General features: G+C 38.3%; 1 protein-coding gene across 1 annotated transcript in view; it reads left to right on the top strand.

The window, feature by feature from the left end:
* The window catches only part of gabrb4 (gamma-aminobutyric acid type A receptor subunit beta4), a 52,111-nt gene extending 43,525 nt beyond the window's left edge, over window positions 1-8,586 (top strand). The window contains exons 6-10 of the mRNA XM_085363512.1: window positions 3,513-3,650; window positions 5,674-5,826; window positions 6,879-7,135; window positions 7,843-7,932; window positions 8,233-8,586. Coding sequence (XP_085219638.1) covers window positions 3,513-3,650; window positions 5,674-5,826; window positions 6,879-7,135; window positions 7,843-7,932; window positions 8,233-8,586 — 992 coding nt within the window. The remainder of the gene's footprint in view (window positions 1-3,512; window positions 3,651-5,673; window positions 5,827-6,878; window positions 7,136-7,842; window positions 7,933-8,232) is intronic.
* The last annotated feature ends 9,113 nt before the right edge of the window (window positions 8,587-17,699 follow it).

Genomic DNA, 17,699 nt, shown 5'->3' with positions numbered 1-17,699 from the left:
CGAAACCTTGTCCGGAACTGGACCATGTAGCAGGACAATGATCTCAAGCAGGATGGATGAAAAAGAATCAGTGTTGCAGCCTCAATTAACTAAAGCAACTTTTAAGGAGAGTGGCCCAAACTGTGAGGGGGAAGAAAAGCTGAGAATAATTATTTAAAAGCAGTATGGTTTGTCTGGGAGCTTAACTCTATTTTATATCAGAATTTTTGTCATATTTTTACTCCCCAGGCCTGATAATAATTTTCCTTCATAAACTGATGCATAAAAGGTTCAAGAGTTTCGCATAATGCAGACGGCCCCCAGTATGCTCCACCCTAATGTTCAACCATGACTTTTTTGCTAGCTAATCACTACAATACAGGTAATCTATATTGAATTAGGTGCAAATACATAAAGTTTTATTTTGGTTTATTTTGTAGCATGAGGAATTAGAAAGATATTTGTCATCTTTGCACATGTATGGCAATTGTCTGATGTTTAACCCTCGGCGTATATGACTTCATGACTGCCTTCAGAAAAAGAAAAAGTTGCAGTGCTTGATGATGTGCATTGATTACTCACCTCCAAAAGAGACAGTAATCAATCTAAAAGGGTTTTTAGGGTGCATAGATCAGCAAAGAACGCAGAGGAGAGAAACTAATATGACCGTAAATGACTGCAAAACTGAGCTGAAATGAAATACACGCACAAAAATTAGATAACTTCTTTGGTTCCTTTCAGTAGTCTGGGAAAACACCGATACACTCGAACTGTCTGCGTTCTTTACAGGAAAAGGGAGGAAAATTGAATCTATTTGGATGACGACATCACTTAAGTTGATGAAATAGGAAGTGAGGTTGAGATATAGTCCCTATTACTGGCAAAATCTTTTTCCCGGTTGCTGCCTTTTTAATGTTGCGGCTAAGTTTTGGCTGAGCTGAAGTCCCAGTTTTAATAGTCACAGTCCGCCATCAGTGTGACAGATGGACCAAGCCAGCCGTGGATTATTCAGTGGCAAAGGCCAGTAATTAATACTGCAAACCGTAGTGAACTTTCAATGTGTAACATAGTGTCCACATTAATAAATAATATACTAACTCTACCCATCACATCCACATCATACATTTCAATGAATAATTTGTACATAAGACATGTAACCAATATATCGGTAGCAAGAAGGTAGTAATTAGTTATTGGTTAGGTTCCATTTAGCACCAGATTCAGGGCTTATCAGCAATGATTCATTTAGAAGGTAGTCTGGACCCAGATACTTTGAATAAGGTAGTATGTTTCTTTCAAAAATCGGAACTTTTTCAGTATGTCCTAAAGGGGCAGTTTGATATTTTGGGAAAGACTAATAAGTTAGCCATGCTCACCGATTAATAAACAGTCTTACCACTACCACAACACAAAGCGATGGCTTTGTGTTGTGGTAGTGGTAAAACAATACTTGTGTTAACAAAGAAAACAAAGTAAAAAACAATCATAAACTCAAAGTAGCGTATCCTCTACCCATAATTTGCCAAAAGATGCACAATGCAAAACTACAAACATCAACAAAGTATCAAAAAAGACCAGGAAGGGTTTGGGATATTTATCAATTTCCTGGTCTCAACCCAACAGTGCATGCTTTTCAGTTACTAAGTACAAACCTGAAGGCAGAGAGAACCACAAACAAGATTTCAGCCAGTCAAAGAATTTTCATCCAAGTATAAAAAACAATCCTTATATTTAAAATTGTGTCAATTCATAATTTTGATCCTCTGAAAACGAGTGGGCTGTGTTTAAAAGTGTCTGTAATTCCCAAATAGTTATTGAAAAAAAAAAGCCCTTGAAATAAAAACTAAAAGTCTGCACTTCACTTTAAACTTTCCTATAAAATACAACTCCTAACATTAGCTGGCAGCTGTTTCACATATTATTTTCCCCCAAATGCTTTAATTTCAATAAATCATTATCCGAGAGAAAAATATGCTTGTGGTGTAATTAAAAATTGTATTTGCTTGATCATTTTCATTGACCGTTCCATCAATCAAATCCACTTGCTCAATACACCAGATATTTTGTGGTTCATGTTGTTCAAGATAAAACTGCCTAGCATTTACCCTCGGGGATTTCAATAAGCAATCAAATATGGACAGGCTGTGAATTAAAGACTTGCATGCATTTCTGCTATTTACAGTCATGGAAGCTATGCACTAGTGAATGGTGCACATTAGACATCAGTTTGATTTATAAGTCAGCCACTTGTTTCAATTTCATGGACAATGTCGCATTTCCTATAACCTAAAAGAGAGATTTAATAGTAATGAATCCTGGTCCCTTACTGAATGCAGTCCAGGTCTGAGCACAGAGTAGTAGAATGTGAAATGGAGTAATACTTCTCAGACTGAGAAACGGCTCTGCAGTGAATGCATGCTGGCCTACTGACATAAATCTAACTGTGGTCACTTTCAATTGCACTGCCAGTTGAGAATATGTGGGCGCGTCATACCTATGATACAGTATATGTTAATTTATGTAGATATTAATGCATACGGGGCTATATCTTCACAGGAGATGGGATAGTGAAGCATGTGATTATGGATTGGTAGATTTAAGTCTTAAGCAAAAATGTGTTCTTCCTGCTCCCACTGCTTGACTACACTTGATCTTTTACTTAACAAATACACCAAATGAAAAACTACAACAAAAACATGAACGTTTGTTACACGTAAATGTTCTAGATCGTGAAACAAATTTTAATATTAGACAAACATAACCCAAAATAGTTTTTAAATGATGATAGCTTTTATTAAGGAGAAAAAGCTATCCGAATCTACCCGTCCCTATGTAAAAAACAAATGCCACATGCACTTTTTTGAGCCACCCTTGGCAGCAAGAACTGCAGTCAAGCATTTGCAAATACTGGCAATGAGTCTTTCAAACCACTGTGGAGGAGCTTTGGTTCACTCTTCTTTGAAGAATTGTTCTAATTCAGCCACATTGGAGGGTTTTTTGTTTAGTTTTTTAGCAGGAACGGTCCGGTCCTTTTAAGGTCTTGCCAAAGCAATTCGATTTAAGTCTGGACTTTGACTGCTACATAACTCCAGTATGCATGAGCTTCAGGATACAAACTGATGGCAGGGAATTCTACTTCAGGACATTCTAGTAACGAGCAGAAATCCTGGTTGATGCTCCCGAAGTAGCAAAGCAACCCCAGATCATCACACTACCACTACCATGCTTTTCTGTTTATATGATGTTCTTAGATAGATAGATAGATAGATAGATAGATAGATAGATAGATAGATAGATAGATAGATAGATAGATAGATAGATAGATAACTATTATCTAGGAAGGCAGTCAACAGACATATAAAGACACCATGTTCCTGAACTCTCAGTGACTTCAAAGCAGTGCAGGCCCTGACTTATTATCCATACTCATGTATCAGACTTCATACAGAAATGTGGTTGACTTTAACGAGGGTTTCTTTATCACATTTACACCTCCCTCCCCTGACTTCTCATTTTCCCCGACCTTGGCACAGATGGATATACCACAGATGACATTGTATTCTTCTGGGAAGGAGGAGACAATGCTGTTACAGGCGTTGACAAGTTAGAGTTACCTCAGTTCTCCATCGTGGCCACCCAATTGGTGTCCAAGGAGGTCATCTTTACTACAGGTAAGAATGCTTCACATCTATTTAGACAGAGGCTGCATACAAGCACAATAAATCACAATAAAAATGCAGAAATTTAGAAACTGAGCTGCTGGTTATGAAAGCCTGAAATGGTCCAGCAAACATCTTTTTGTTTCTCACAAATTAGAGATTATAGAGAACTGTCTCATCAGGATTACTCATGCAACACTTCTAAAACTCTTGATTTAGCTTTTATTTATCATTATTGCTATTAAAAGAATCATAACGACAAGAAAACTACTGCTGTGCACAGTGAGCTATGAAGATGGAGAGCAATGATGAGAGGGAGGCTGTTTTTTCCAGGAATTAAACTACCAATTAACAAAACATATCTTGTTTACTTTAAACAAAAAGTGCAGCAGCTTTTATATTGCCTTATACTGTATACTTCTTGGCCCGTGGCAGTGCCTCCTTGCAATCTTGTCAGTTTGCTCGGCAAACGTCAGTGACTCCGGGGATGAGATGTGTTAATTAGAGCGCTTGAGAGAGATAAATAGCTTTATTAGTAGGTGAGCTTTTTCCCCTCTGAATACAGGCATGCTAGCTCATTATCCTTATTTGCAGTATTTATGTTAACCTAACACTTCACTCTCTCTGTGCTTCGTATTCAGCGTACGGATTATTAATCTTCTCATCGGACTTTCAACAAGCAAAGATGTAGAAGCGACCTTAGACGTGTAACATAAATGTCCTTTTAGTTGTGTTTCAACTGATTCCAACTTCCCTTAAGCAACCAGACAAGGGTAAACAGAGGAAAAAGTCGAATGTATGATTAATAATTCATTGAGTTTGACGACTTCCAATAATATTTGTTGCTGCTCTTTATCTGGCATGTATTTATCACATTTGATAAGGCATTTATGCGAATGTCCATTAAAAGATTTACAGGTAATTCGAGGTTGCTACATCGACAATACAATACAAGTGAAAATCATGCAAAGAAAAAAAAAGTGGAAAATTGTCCTTTGGTGAGATGACAAGATGACAGATCAGTGACTTAAAGGTGGTAAGTCAGGTAACACATTGGTCCAAAGCCAACAACTATAGTTTCTATTGTGTGGTGGTGCATTAGTGCAATGGCACAGAAGCTCCCATTAATACTCAATAAAATTCATGAAGATTTTACAGCAGCACTTTTTGCCGAAAGTTCTTTCAGCAACATAATGTCCAACCAAATCCTCTTGGAGTTATAGCATCCAGAGTAAAAAAGTAAAAACCAACACTGGATAACACATTCACCTGTTCAGTTCCCAAATGCTCATCTTTTTGTGTAAAAAAATGACAAGATGTAACACGGTGCCCCTGTCGCAACTTTTGCTGACAGTTTCACACTCAAAATGAAATTCTGTTAGACATAAACATGCCCTTGCACGATTTCCAATTAAATATTGTGCTCAAAATCTTTTGTACATCATTGTATTCTAGTTTTATTTACATTTTTTTTTTAAAATATCTTGTCTAGACAGCAGAGAAACCACCCATCAGTGTTTACATTGGCTGATAGTTTTCCTAGAAAACATTTTCTGGTAAGATTCTGCAATAAATGACTTACGGCACACATTTTTCTTCCTCTCAGCATATAGGCATGCACTGCAATTATCCACCTTTAAAAATGGCCGTTTGTTAATGTTTAGAGGACAGAGAAAGTGCAAAAGAAAAGCAGAGCAGCTCACTGTGACAATTCTCAGAGGGATGCTGGAGCTGCCTGCTGAGATAGGGGTTGCAGAAAAATCTGCCTCGTTTGCGACTTTCTGCCATGTTTAATTGGAATCGAACTTGTCCCTGGAAAGGAATCCATCGCTTTGGGGAAATTAAGTGCTCCATCTGAACAAATGGAGAAATGACTACCCTGCGTGTTGTCAAAGTGCAGAGTTTGGAACACTTAAATTGTGCCATGGTTTCTCCCTTCTTTTTTCCTTTCTTTCTTTTTCTTTTTTTTTTACTAATGTGTTTTCACTCTTCTCCTGCTCCAAAATCACCCATCCTCCATCCTCTCTCCTTACAGGTGCATATCCAAGGCTTTCACTGAGTTTTAGGATTAAGAGGAACATTGGATATTTCATCTTGCAGACATATATGCCCTCTATCTTGATCACCATCCTCTCCTGGGTCTCCTTCTGGATCAATTATGATGCCTCTGCAGCTCGGGTGGCCCTGGGTAAGCCGCAGCCACTGCTGCATTATTAAACTCATAACTATCTCTGCTAGAATATATTTATTATCACAGGAAGGAACAACATGTGGCTGTCGTGCAGTGTTACTTGTTCCTGTGTAACTCTGAAGCATATACAGGCAAATGACTGATAGATAATTACAACAAACGCACACCTAAAGGTCACAGCATCAGCTATTTTCAATAGGACATTGCGGTCATGTGGAATTTCTTTTGTTCCCAGAAATTAGTCCAAAAACAGAATAACACAACTATTTCAGTGAGACAGTATTAAAAAAATCTTTATTTTAAATATAATATTTTTATTGCAAATAATTAGTAATGACACAAGGCCCAGCTACACTACCAAAATTGGTAACTTTCATGACACTTATCCAATTTCTCAAGTATTCTCAGAGCATTGTCTGCCATGATAATTGAATAAACCGCATCAAAGTGACTAACGCTATGATAGTTAGACTAAGATGTGATCAGGGTGGCACGGTGGCATAGTGATGGTGCAGCGTCCTCTGTTCAAATCCACCCCCCAGCTGGGCCCTTCTGCGTGGGGATGTTTTCATGGTCTTTCTCTGGCAGTCCAAAGACAGGCTTATGTTAGGTTCACTGGTGATTGTAAATTGGAGGTAGATGTGAATGGTTGGCTGTCTCTCTGTGTTAGTGACAGAGGCCCTGTGAAAGCGGCGAACTGTAACTCCTACTTTGGAGCCAATCAATGAACTCTAGTAAAAATATGTATCCGATTACATTTACTTAACAATCCCACTTTTCTCCTTATCTCCTCTAACACGCATTAAAGGCAAATATTACTTAGTTACCACTATATTAGCAAAGCAATGCAAGATTAAAAGGGAGAAAAGAACACTGGAATGACATTTTTGTCTAAATAAAAGTAAATTGTGCACTCCTTTCACCACTTCTATCACCACGCAGTAAGTAACGATACACAAGTACAGTTTGGAGTAAAAGTGTGTACATGTGCAGTATCTGACGGTCTCTGTGTTTCTTTTCTGTGTGTGTGTGTGTGCTGCTGTACTCAGGTGTGACAACGGTGCTTACCATGACCACTATTAACACCCACCTTAGGGAGACTCTCCCAAAGATTCCATACGTGAAAGCCATCGACGTCTACCTCATGGGCTGTTTTGTGTTTGTGTTCCTGGCCCTGCTTGAATATGCCTTTGTAAATTACGTGTTCTTTGGTCGGGGCCCCGCGCAACAGAAGAAACTCAGCGAGAGGCTGAACAAAGCCAACAATGAGCGCACAAGATACGAAGAGAAGCGCCTGAGGGAACAGGTTTGCATCTTCATCTGCCGCCTCTTTCTCTCTCTCTCTTTCCCCCCTTTTTTTGTACTCCACCTCTCTGTGTCAGTCAGAGTTCAAGTACAAAACAACGATGTTCTGCACATAAGATTTCGAGCCACAGCCATTTTATCCAAAGACACATATGCATACACTAGTCCCTGAAGTAATCTTCCACAAGCATACTGATGCCACCACAGCCTAATATGCATTCACCGACCATCATCCATTGCTTCTCCCTCAAGCACTGACTGCTTTTTATCGAACATAGCCTTTTTCATTGAGATACCTATTCATCTAACTCAACAGTGGTGTAAACATTTCCATTTCTTATTTAGGTTGTTGTCTATGTTTATGCTGTAGGCTTTATTCACTCTCACTCGGCCGGCCTTATATTTCAGCGCCTGTTTTCCTGCAAAATGAAAAAAAGAAAAATTGGATAAACATCAAAACGTAAGATAAGGAAGCATCAGCACTTATGCAATTTGCCAATGACAGATGCTAAAATGGAGTGAAAAAAGCCCCCCCCCCCCCTTTCCTGTTTTCCTGTGTGTGAGGTACTAAAAATGCTATGTTTATTCAAAAGTTGTTCCTGTTAACTCTATGTCTTATGCCTTGTGTAATTTCTGAGAAAATGTGCTTATTTGCCAGTATTTTTATAGCCGTTTAATGTTCTCTTCATTTTTCTTTCACATTGCAAGGACTCCATTTCCGTGCCGTTTCAAACCAACACCTTCAGGTCATTTACACAGCGAAGAAATCTGTATCTCGAGGAACAAAGAAAAGTTGGGGTACATTTATTTAGCAATCATATCAGCTGTAGGCCAGACCTCACGATAAAGTAACTTGTGTTAAAAAAAAAAAGAAAGAAAATAATAATAGCAGTAATATATAAAGAAAGTCTTGTTAACTATTTCTGTTGCATGCGAGAAATGACATTCCATATCATCCCTGCATTTTGCTTAAGCTTGACAGCTTGTGGGATGGGAGGGGGGGTTTAACATAAGTATCAGTTTTAATGGGATTAATGGGGCTGCTCCTTGGCATTTCAGACCTCGCTGAATCTTTGTGTCTTTCGCCGCTTTGCACAGGTGGATGCTTATGGAAACATCCTCCTCACCACGCTGGAGATGAATAACGAAGTGATGCCTTCTGACGTGGGGAGCAGCGTCAGTGACTCTCGGAATTCGGTCATGTCCTTTGACAGCTCCGGGGTCCAATTCAGGAAGCCCATGGCCCCCCGAGATGGCTTCAGCCACCATTCGCTGGATCGGAGTGCCATGCGGAGCCGGGCCAACTGTCGGCTAAGACGACGCTCCTCCAAGCTCAAGTTGAAAATCCCCAACCTGTCAGATGTTAGCACCATTGACAAGTGGTCCCGGGTCATTTTCCCTATCACCTTTGGATTTTTCAACCTTATCTACTGGTTGTACTATGTGAAATGATGTGCATCCCACAAGGAATCATGGGCCATATTTTGAGAGCACATTAAATTGGCTTTGATACAGTTCCAAAATATGTATACACATATACGAGTTGAACATATGTATATGCATATTTCTATATATTATATTTATATATACACATGTGAAATCCGAAAGACCTTTCTGCTGTACAAAGTATTAATAGGATGACTTGAATGTTTAAGAATAATTGTGAAAGAAGAATTTGGAGACTTTGAGTTTCTTTTTCCTGCTGAAACGAACAAAACAAACACGAGATCCCACCAAGGGGGGTTTTGGAACTAAAGACTGCATGATATTTTTGCTAAAAAAAAAAAAGAAAAAAAAGAAAAGGGGGAAAAAAAGAGAAGAAAAAAAAGAGAAAGCGAAAGCTCTCGAGAGAGAAACGATGTCTCAGAGTCCCATTGACTTTTTATTGATACTTACTGTAATCAAAAATCCTCTTCTGCAGCTCATGAAATCAGTGGTGGCTTGTCTGTTCAGGCATCAGCTGAGTGAGATCCTTGGCACCCCCCCACCCCCCCACACGCACCCCTACAGCCGAATCCCCCACCTCCCCCACCCCTGCCATCACCCATGGATAACATGCACGGAAATCTCCGGTTCTACTATGTACAGCAACCTTGTTTGGATTATGTGTTGTTCCTTGGGTTTTTTGAAGTGATATCGTTCTCTTTATCAGACATCAACTCTGGCCTAATGGTCTCCATTAGAGGGCCGCTCGGATGGGGGACGACCGCCGCATTCTCGACGAGAGTCAACACAACCCTTGTATTCCTTTCTCTTCTCATGTTGTTTTTAGAAACGCGTCCTCGTGGGAGGGTGGGGATTGGGTGGGGGGTTGGAGGTTGAGGGAGAGGGCTCCTTTTTTTCATTACGGTTAAAAACAAAATACTGATTATTGTAGATATGGTTTTGACTTGAAAAATACTGTGATTTCAGAGAGTGTCAGAACATGTTCTAGAGCTAGGGCATTACAAGATAAAAGAGTCAAAGGTATGCATTACTCATTTTGATTGTTTGGAGATTAAAAAAAAAGCATATTCTGTACATTTTATCATTCAGTATTCTCATGAAAGTATATTTGTGCTGTTTCTTTCCTCCTAACGACGCTCTTTAGATGCAGCGTTCATTGACGTCATATCCTGCTTTGTGTTTGCTAAGAGGAAACGGAGGATTGCTTTTGTGATTCGTTTGAAATTATTCTGCAGTGAAGATGTGCGAACATGTATATTCAAAAGAGTCAACATATCCGCCTACAGTTTGACCAGTTGTCATTGAGTATATAGTATTCTTTTTTTGTTTTGTTTTGTTCGTTGAGCATTCTTCTCAGTGTCGGAGGCTCTGAGGTCGAGATTATTTGATCGGGACAGTATCGGGCAGCACGTTCAGAAGGTGTTGGGGAAAAAAGTATTCAACGTTTCAATCTTAAACTCAGTCAGTGCCATCCCACACATACGCCAAACCCCGAGGATCAGAAACGACAGCCTATAAGAAGGAAGGATTCTTGGGGGGGAAAGTGTCCCAGAAATAGCCATAAATTGAATGATGTAACAACCAAAAGGCCTACAATCCATATGGATTATTGCTGTTTTGCTCAAACACAAACACACACCTACACACACATGCAGACACACACACATTGCATTTTCAGTGCTCAGGTTCATTTGCAAAGAAAAAAAAACCTCTAAGATTTTGTATTTCATTAATTAATTCATTGTATTTTTAGTTTTTTTAATAGGCCTGGTTAATAGTGTATATAGGTTGAAAAATTGTAGCCACTAAAAAGCGTTTTATGATATTAAAGCAGATGGACAGCTGACACTCTGTAAAAGTTTTGAAAGACAGAAAAGAGAGCAAAAAGCAGCAACATACACAACCAAACCTAGTTAGGGGCATTGGCCCCGGAGAAAAAAAATAAAAGTTACAAAGAGAGCAACTACACACAAACATATTAATGAAGTTAAGGTGTCTAAGGTGTGTTAAAATAAAAGGGGTGCTAATCAGAAACCAATTTGTCTCCTTACATCTTAGTGAAGTTTGTATTGTGATGTGGCCCAAGCCTTGAGCTGAGTTTAGTATTCCTTATTGTGTACATTTTATGCATTGTTGTCTTATTCTCTAGAAGCAAAAAAGAAGAACACTCACTGTTGAATATAAAGCAACCCATGAAATCTTACAGAAAGACAACAAGAGTAACACAAATACATAGTGTAGTGTGTTTATATCGGATATCTTGTCTTTGTTCCAGCAGCCAAGTAGTCTGCTGTCTCGGTGATCCTAAAGTCTAATCATGCGGCTAGAACACAGCGATTACTGAAGAAAAGGAAATAGTTATTTATGAGAAAATTTGACCAAGCCCGGGAGCAGGTTCTCTTGTTAAGTGAAGATTACATATTCAGTGGCGTACTGTAGCAAGGGTAAAGGATAGAAAGGGGGTGGGGTCTTTTAAAGTTGCCAAATGAAAGTGAGTTAAGGCTGTCAACAAAAAACACAGGCAGTGGTTACGACACGCCTAAAAAAGCCCAGTACCAGTTTTGAAATAGCATTTCACTGATTTAGCATCACACTCCTATCAGACTGATGGACAGTTTAGAGCAAAAAGAAGGAGAAATGTCTGTTTTTAAAGAAAATTATTATTCTCATAAATCTTTTCATGTTAGAGTCTTGCATCTACGGAAGAAACTCCACCAAAATGGCATCACTTGGAGCACAAAAGCTTTATGCAGCTTCGTTCACATATGCAGTAGTAGCGCCAAACACCCGCCCAACTAATGCTAAAGTGGAGTGCCCCTTTGACATAATTATACGCATCCCTGTTACACATATGCTGCAATTTTAACATATGAGGATGTTCTGATGTAAAACATTCAGTTGACATCATTACTGTACACAGTCCTCAGTTTTCCAGTCGTTTTTTTGCAGTCAGATTTTGATTGCACTCCCACAGTGTGGACAGTCGACATTAGGGGTGTCACGATAACCGTTTATTAGCATTAACTGTGATATTTAGGAATGCAATATGGATCTTGTGCTAAATATGCACATGTAATAAATGTTTTGCTTTTGTTTTTTTGTATGCCTCTGTAGAGTTACAGTCACAGTCCCTCATAACTTCCATGCAGTTGTATTATGAGTTTAATTAATTTGCCAAAAAAAGAACCCAAAATAAACAAAGTTATATTAGAATTTGACCAACAGCATTAGTGCCTTTTTTTTTATTTTGATAATGTTGTTGATTTTTTTTTTTTTTTTTATCGTGACAGCCCTAATTGGTAAGTGATACACAGAGTTCTCTGAGTCGGGGAGAGAGATATACATATTCCAATTTATGTTGCAGGTTACAATAAAACAAGAGTAATGATAAATGGAAGTTCATACCAGTAACACACAATTTACTTCTTTTTTCTTTTTTTTTTTTAATGAATTTTTGTCATTTCATCCTGCGCTGCACACTAACAGCTTGTCAAACTGTTTGAATGGAATTTGGTGGATCTTCGCTAAGAGTTTGGTCAACCTATGAGGCCAGATTATACCGTTTGTTCTAGTATAAACAAGCACTTTTTGTTTGTTAAAGTATCACAACCACAAGTGTTTTTAAGTAAATTGGTGGAACGCGTTTGACTAGGGTTCAATGATTTGCACTTACACTACATTTTGTGATGTAAACTGACACAAGTATCACATTCTTGTTCAGGTTGGTTTATTGACAGAAATCAATTCAAGCATCCATTTTCATATATATATCTATATATATCTATATCTATATCTATATATATAGATATATATATATATATATATATATATTTTTTTTTTTTTTTTGTCAATAGTAAATGCATATCTTTAATAAACACCAAGCAAATACGGAGGGAAAACATTAGCGGCCCTTGCATGCTCGCAGAAGAAGAAGAAAAAATACAACAACAAAATTCCACCACTCGTTTCAGGGAGAACATGTATTACCTGCTTTCTGAACACGAAATCAGCACATTGTTCCCCAAAAAGCTGTGAGGATCTTCTGTTCTATGCTTTCACTTTAAATTTTTTGCTTATATGAGAGAGAAAATAAATTTCTTTTGACACATGTTCATGGAGTGGAGCAGGAGGAGGAGGAGAAAAAATGTGTTGAACTGATTTCAATGTGAATTTTCTTGCCTCTAGTGTATATGTGTAATTACATGTGAATTGTACTGTAAATATGATATCTTTCACTTAATAGTTCTTAATGCATGAACAAAAACATGGCAGTTCGTAATACCAGCTAGCCTCACTGCTAATGGCATGGACAGCTTCTCTAGCATTGGCATACTTCTGCAAACGAAACCTAAAAAATGAAACAGAAGAAATACACGGTGTGCACAAAATAATGGAGAAATCAATGCAAAGTCCTCTGACAGTGAAGGAGTTTCTGGTGGTCCCGAGCTTGTATCGGTTCACCCATTCCCTCCAGAACAAGGCTAATGCTAATGCTGTTGAAGATGCCTGGAAATTACAGTATGCGGCCTTGGTGCACTCTCAGCGAATGGGAATTTCCTAATAACTTTAGGATTTGCAGAAGATTTCAGTACAGGACACCTGCTGCATTTACCTCAGCTATGGATAAACCACTCAGTCATCCGCGAATCCTCTCAGAAAATTAAGGGCATGATTGGCTTGCTGGCTCGTAGAGGCTAGAGGAGCAGGTTTGCCTTAAGAAGGCGAGTGGGATGTTCTTACCTGTTCCTCAACAAGACAGTCGCATGTGCCCTTGAGCAAGGCACTCAGCCAGTTGCCTAAATGCAACTGCTCAGTTGCACAAATCTGTGTAGGATGGTAGTGAAGTATTTTTTAGCGGGGGTGAGGGTATTAATACAAAATTATTCCCTGGGTGCATGTAAAGATCCACGAATCTCATAGTATTATTAAACAGTTTAGTTAATGTGGGCTTGTGCTCTTTTCGATGTTCTATAAAGTGCCACGTTAAATGCCATTACACATCTTACCAAAGTTTCATCTCCAGTCTCCACATTAGCTCGCTTCATGTGGCACTGAAAGAGTGAACCACAACCACGCGAGCATGTTGAACCAACCAAAACACCAGAACAAGGCTGACTGGCTCCTCACTGTTGGAAGAACTTTTGTTGGTGCATTCATTATTTTGTATGTACCTTGTAACTGGTTTTGTTTTGCATGACCTGAGTTTTAAAAGGTTAATTTTCCTACATTTTTACTCCGCACCATCTGATTCATCTCCACAGCCAGGAAGAGAAAGATCCAGTGTTTACATGCTCAAAATTGCACTTGTTTTACAGCCAGTTCTGCAAATCTTGTGAAAAAAACTGTTCATAAAACTGGAGGACGTATCGCGCGATTGTGGCAAAACGCGAATATGTACCTCTGCAAAAGTAACTGTAAATCACACAATTTGGAACAGATGCACCAAGCGGATGCTGTAGTTTTATCAGGTTCAGCATAAGCATTAACATCAAACGCCCTTCAGCAACAAAGGATGTAAAGGATGCTTGCTATTAGCATCTGAACGTAAGCCATGTGATTGCACAGTGAGTTGGTGTTCCCTGTATTTTCCTCTCTAAAAAGTTGCCTCTGGTTAAGGTCTGTTGTCGGTTACTGTACGAGGATTCCCGCAAAGAAGCTGTGCTGATTCCCACTTACGCATCAGTTTACTGCACCTCCTTCTTTAAAGGAGGAAGACTAGATCATGTTTAACCAGTAGGTAAGAAAATTATCCAACACTTTTTAAATTTTGGCAATGGAAGAAAACAAAAAGAAGAACCCCACAAGATAAACAGCCCATTATTTTGCTTTTTCCTTTTGTTTCGGTATAAATTAGTAAATGATTTTTCTTCATTTCTGTGTTCATTTCAAATTTATTGTATTCGTTACATTTGTTATGGATTGTTATTCTTACTGTTGTTGTTGTTTTATCATAAGAAGGAAATGTAATTCATCTGATATACTGGCACTGGAAGAAAAATGCATTTGTTTTTTTGTACTGTAATTGTTTTGTTCACATTGGGCGCTTATTTGATTCAGTTGTTTAATAAGGTGTTTGATTTCATTTGGAGTACCAGTACTCATGAAATCAACATTTGTGTAGTATGAAGTTGTATTTTTTTTGTCAGTGCAAAATTAATGTTATAGTGTCGATCAGCTTTTTTAGGTGTTTGAACAAAATGTGTTTTTTACAAATACAAGGTGTTCAAGTATGTGGTATAAAAAGGGTTATCATTCAAACAACCAACTTTTTACAAATAAAGGCTTATACAGTAAAGAAAGCTAATGTCTTTTCATTTGCCCTTTGTGGACTAATATATGACACCGTTTCGTTTGACTTTTGATTAATTTCTTTTTCAGATATTAGTCCCCAAAAGGTAAATAGCATAAATACAATGTTGCAAACCAAGAGGACAAAATCAGGTATTTGCCATTGCTACTCCAGGTTGTTGTCAGAGCTCTCACCGCTTAGCTGGTGTCTTGCTTTTGATAAGGACTGCTGGATATGAAGACAGTCTGAAAACAAAAAAATTAAGAAAAATCAAGAGTGTCTTCTTTTAATTTGATTACAAAACATTGCGCGTTTATGAGAATATACCTCCTTTCATACCCTATTTCCTGAATAAAGACGCAAAGTGACTCCTGCTGACAAGTGTAATATTTGCCCCTTTTTCAATTCAGGAACTATTAAGATTCATTTTTCTTTACATTCTTTACAGATGTATGATAATAAATCAGAGAGCAGGAATGCCTTTGTGGGGCAGTTTGCATTCTACAAAACACATGATGATTAATTTGCTCTTTGCTAAGACTCTTTGTCCTCTGGCTGAGGGCATGGTGCTATATATGGTTGCACATTAGGGTTGTTTTTTTCCTGGATGCAGTCTGGGCTTGAACTTTTAGGTGGTGAAAGTGAATAGAATGGGCTCTCAATGTAATTGCACCTTGAGCAAAGACAGCAGTAATGATCCAGAGAGAGAGATTTAAAATATGTTGCACAAAGGAATCTAAACTTTAAGAAACATTCATTACTGTCCAAATCAGCTTATTGATTATGCAGATCAAGTAGCACGGTGGGTTTGGAGGGGCTTTGGGATGCAACCTGTGTCCCAGTCGTCAGTCTCATTTGAAGCAACAACCTGAATAAAAGCACATCAGTGTTTTAAATGTAAAGCATGTACTTTTACCACACTACTAACATTCTGTGACCTCCAAATGATCTAACATGCATAGACAAAATGTATTAACTTGTTTCGATGCTGTTTAAGGTCTGTTCATCAGCTGCGCTTGCAGTCATACTCAGAAAGCACAATATTTTCCACTGTGTGAAAGCCATGTTCCTCCCAAAGTGCAAAGACATTCAGTTCAGGTCCACCAGAGGCTTTAAATAGCCTTGTAGGTGTGAATGTGTTTGTCTACATCCATGTTAGCTATGTGATAGACTGGAAACATGTCAAGGTGAGCCCTTGTCAGATCCCTAGTGCTTGCTGAAATGGATTCCAGCCCACTCCTGTGACCATGGAGAACATAAGGTTTAAGAAGCGGATGGATACTTGCACTTTATATGTCTTTAAATACATGTAGCTATCTGTGTAGTTGCAATTACATAATGGAAAAAATCTTTCTTTAAAATAAGTAACCAAATCAGCACATACCAGAATGTGCTGTTATTTGTGTATCCGTAGATTTAAAGAGTCATCAGTTCCATGCCTCTTAATGATTTTTAAACACAGATATCCTGAGATTCTAACATTTCAGTGTTGTGCACTATTACAAACTAGACTAGGTAAAGTTTTAAGTGCTTATTAGCTTCAAAGTTCAGCTCATTAGTCAAGTTCATAACAGAAACATCGATGCTGCATTTACTATCCTCACTGGTGGCTTTGGCTGGGGACACGACAGAATAGATGGATTTTTCATAATTTCCAGATGGGTTGCATCACCCGTCAATAAAATATTCAAGCAAAAACTTCTATATCTTATTACCTCAGTTAACCCTCTCAGGCTCAAATTAAACTTTTTTTTGCTAATGCACAACCAAGTCCTGCAGTGGTAAAAAAAAACCCATAAAATATGTATGTGGGGTAATCAGGTTGTTAGTTTTTAACTGTTGCAAATCGGCAACGCCTGCCTCGAGAGGGTTAAGAAGCTTAATAGAGTTGTTGATCTTTTACCTGTTTAGATATATTGCCTGCCTACAATAACCTAGCTGCTTAAGCTAACATGTCTACTTGGATTGAATCATGTTTCTGAGAAAAGGTTTTTCTCCCAAGGCCTAAATACAAATGCAAACTTAGGTCATCCAATTCAAGGAATTCAGATACACACTATTAACGTGAATCTATTTTGCCTTTCATGCCTGGTGCCCGCTAAGCACTTGCATGCTACTGGGGATTTATCGAATTTCAAATAAGATGAACTTCAATCACAATGCGTGCACACAGCGGTGGTAGCATCGTTGCCGTTGACACATCCTGTTTGGAGCCCCAGTAAGACTCTATACCCATGCTAACTGCAGTGTCATGTGGCTAGATTTATAAATAGCAAGGCTTGGGCTAAAAGCTAATATCAACTCTTTTTTTTTTTTACAGTTTCTATAACCAGCTAATTAGGATTAAACAAAAGGTAGAAATTAGACTGGAAACATATAAATATTGGGACTAACTAAGTTCTGAACCATCCAAAGAACAGCCAACAGTTCAAAGACCCCCTCTAATGAATATGACACTTTTAAGCCATTTTTACCATGTTAGCCTCATTGCCTTGGAACATCATGAAGAAAAAGAAGAAAAAATGTGATTTTGACATTTTAGACATTCAGCTTAATTAATAGCAGCCAGTTTAGTGTGATTGGCAAACAAGGTTTTATCTAACATTAGTAATATATCAAAAGCTGTTTCTCTAACTAACTAATCAGTAGAGTTAACAGAACTTATGTTAGTGCAACGGAGGCTTAACTGCCTGTGTTAATCTAGATAGCTACCATGTTTTCAATGAAACATTCTTTCAATTTATTTATTTATTTATTTTTTGCCTGTCCCGTTTGGCTCTTTTGCCATCAGAATTATTGTCTAAAGGCAAAGAAAGATGCCCAACGGATT

This window comes from Diplotaxodon limnothrissa, linkage group LG10 (assembly GCF_057381915.1).
Source record: "Diplotaxodon limnothrissa isolate DT_005_m linkage group LG10, D_limnothrissa_male_GT1.1, whole genome shotgun sequence".
NCBI lineage: Eukaryota > Metazoa > Chordata > Actinopteri > Cichliformes > Cichlidae > Diplotaxodon > Diplotaxodon limnothrissa.
This window is presented reverse-complemented; position numbering and strand designations above follow the sequence as displayed.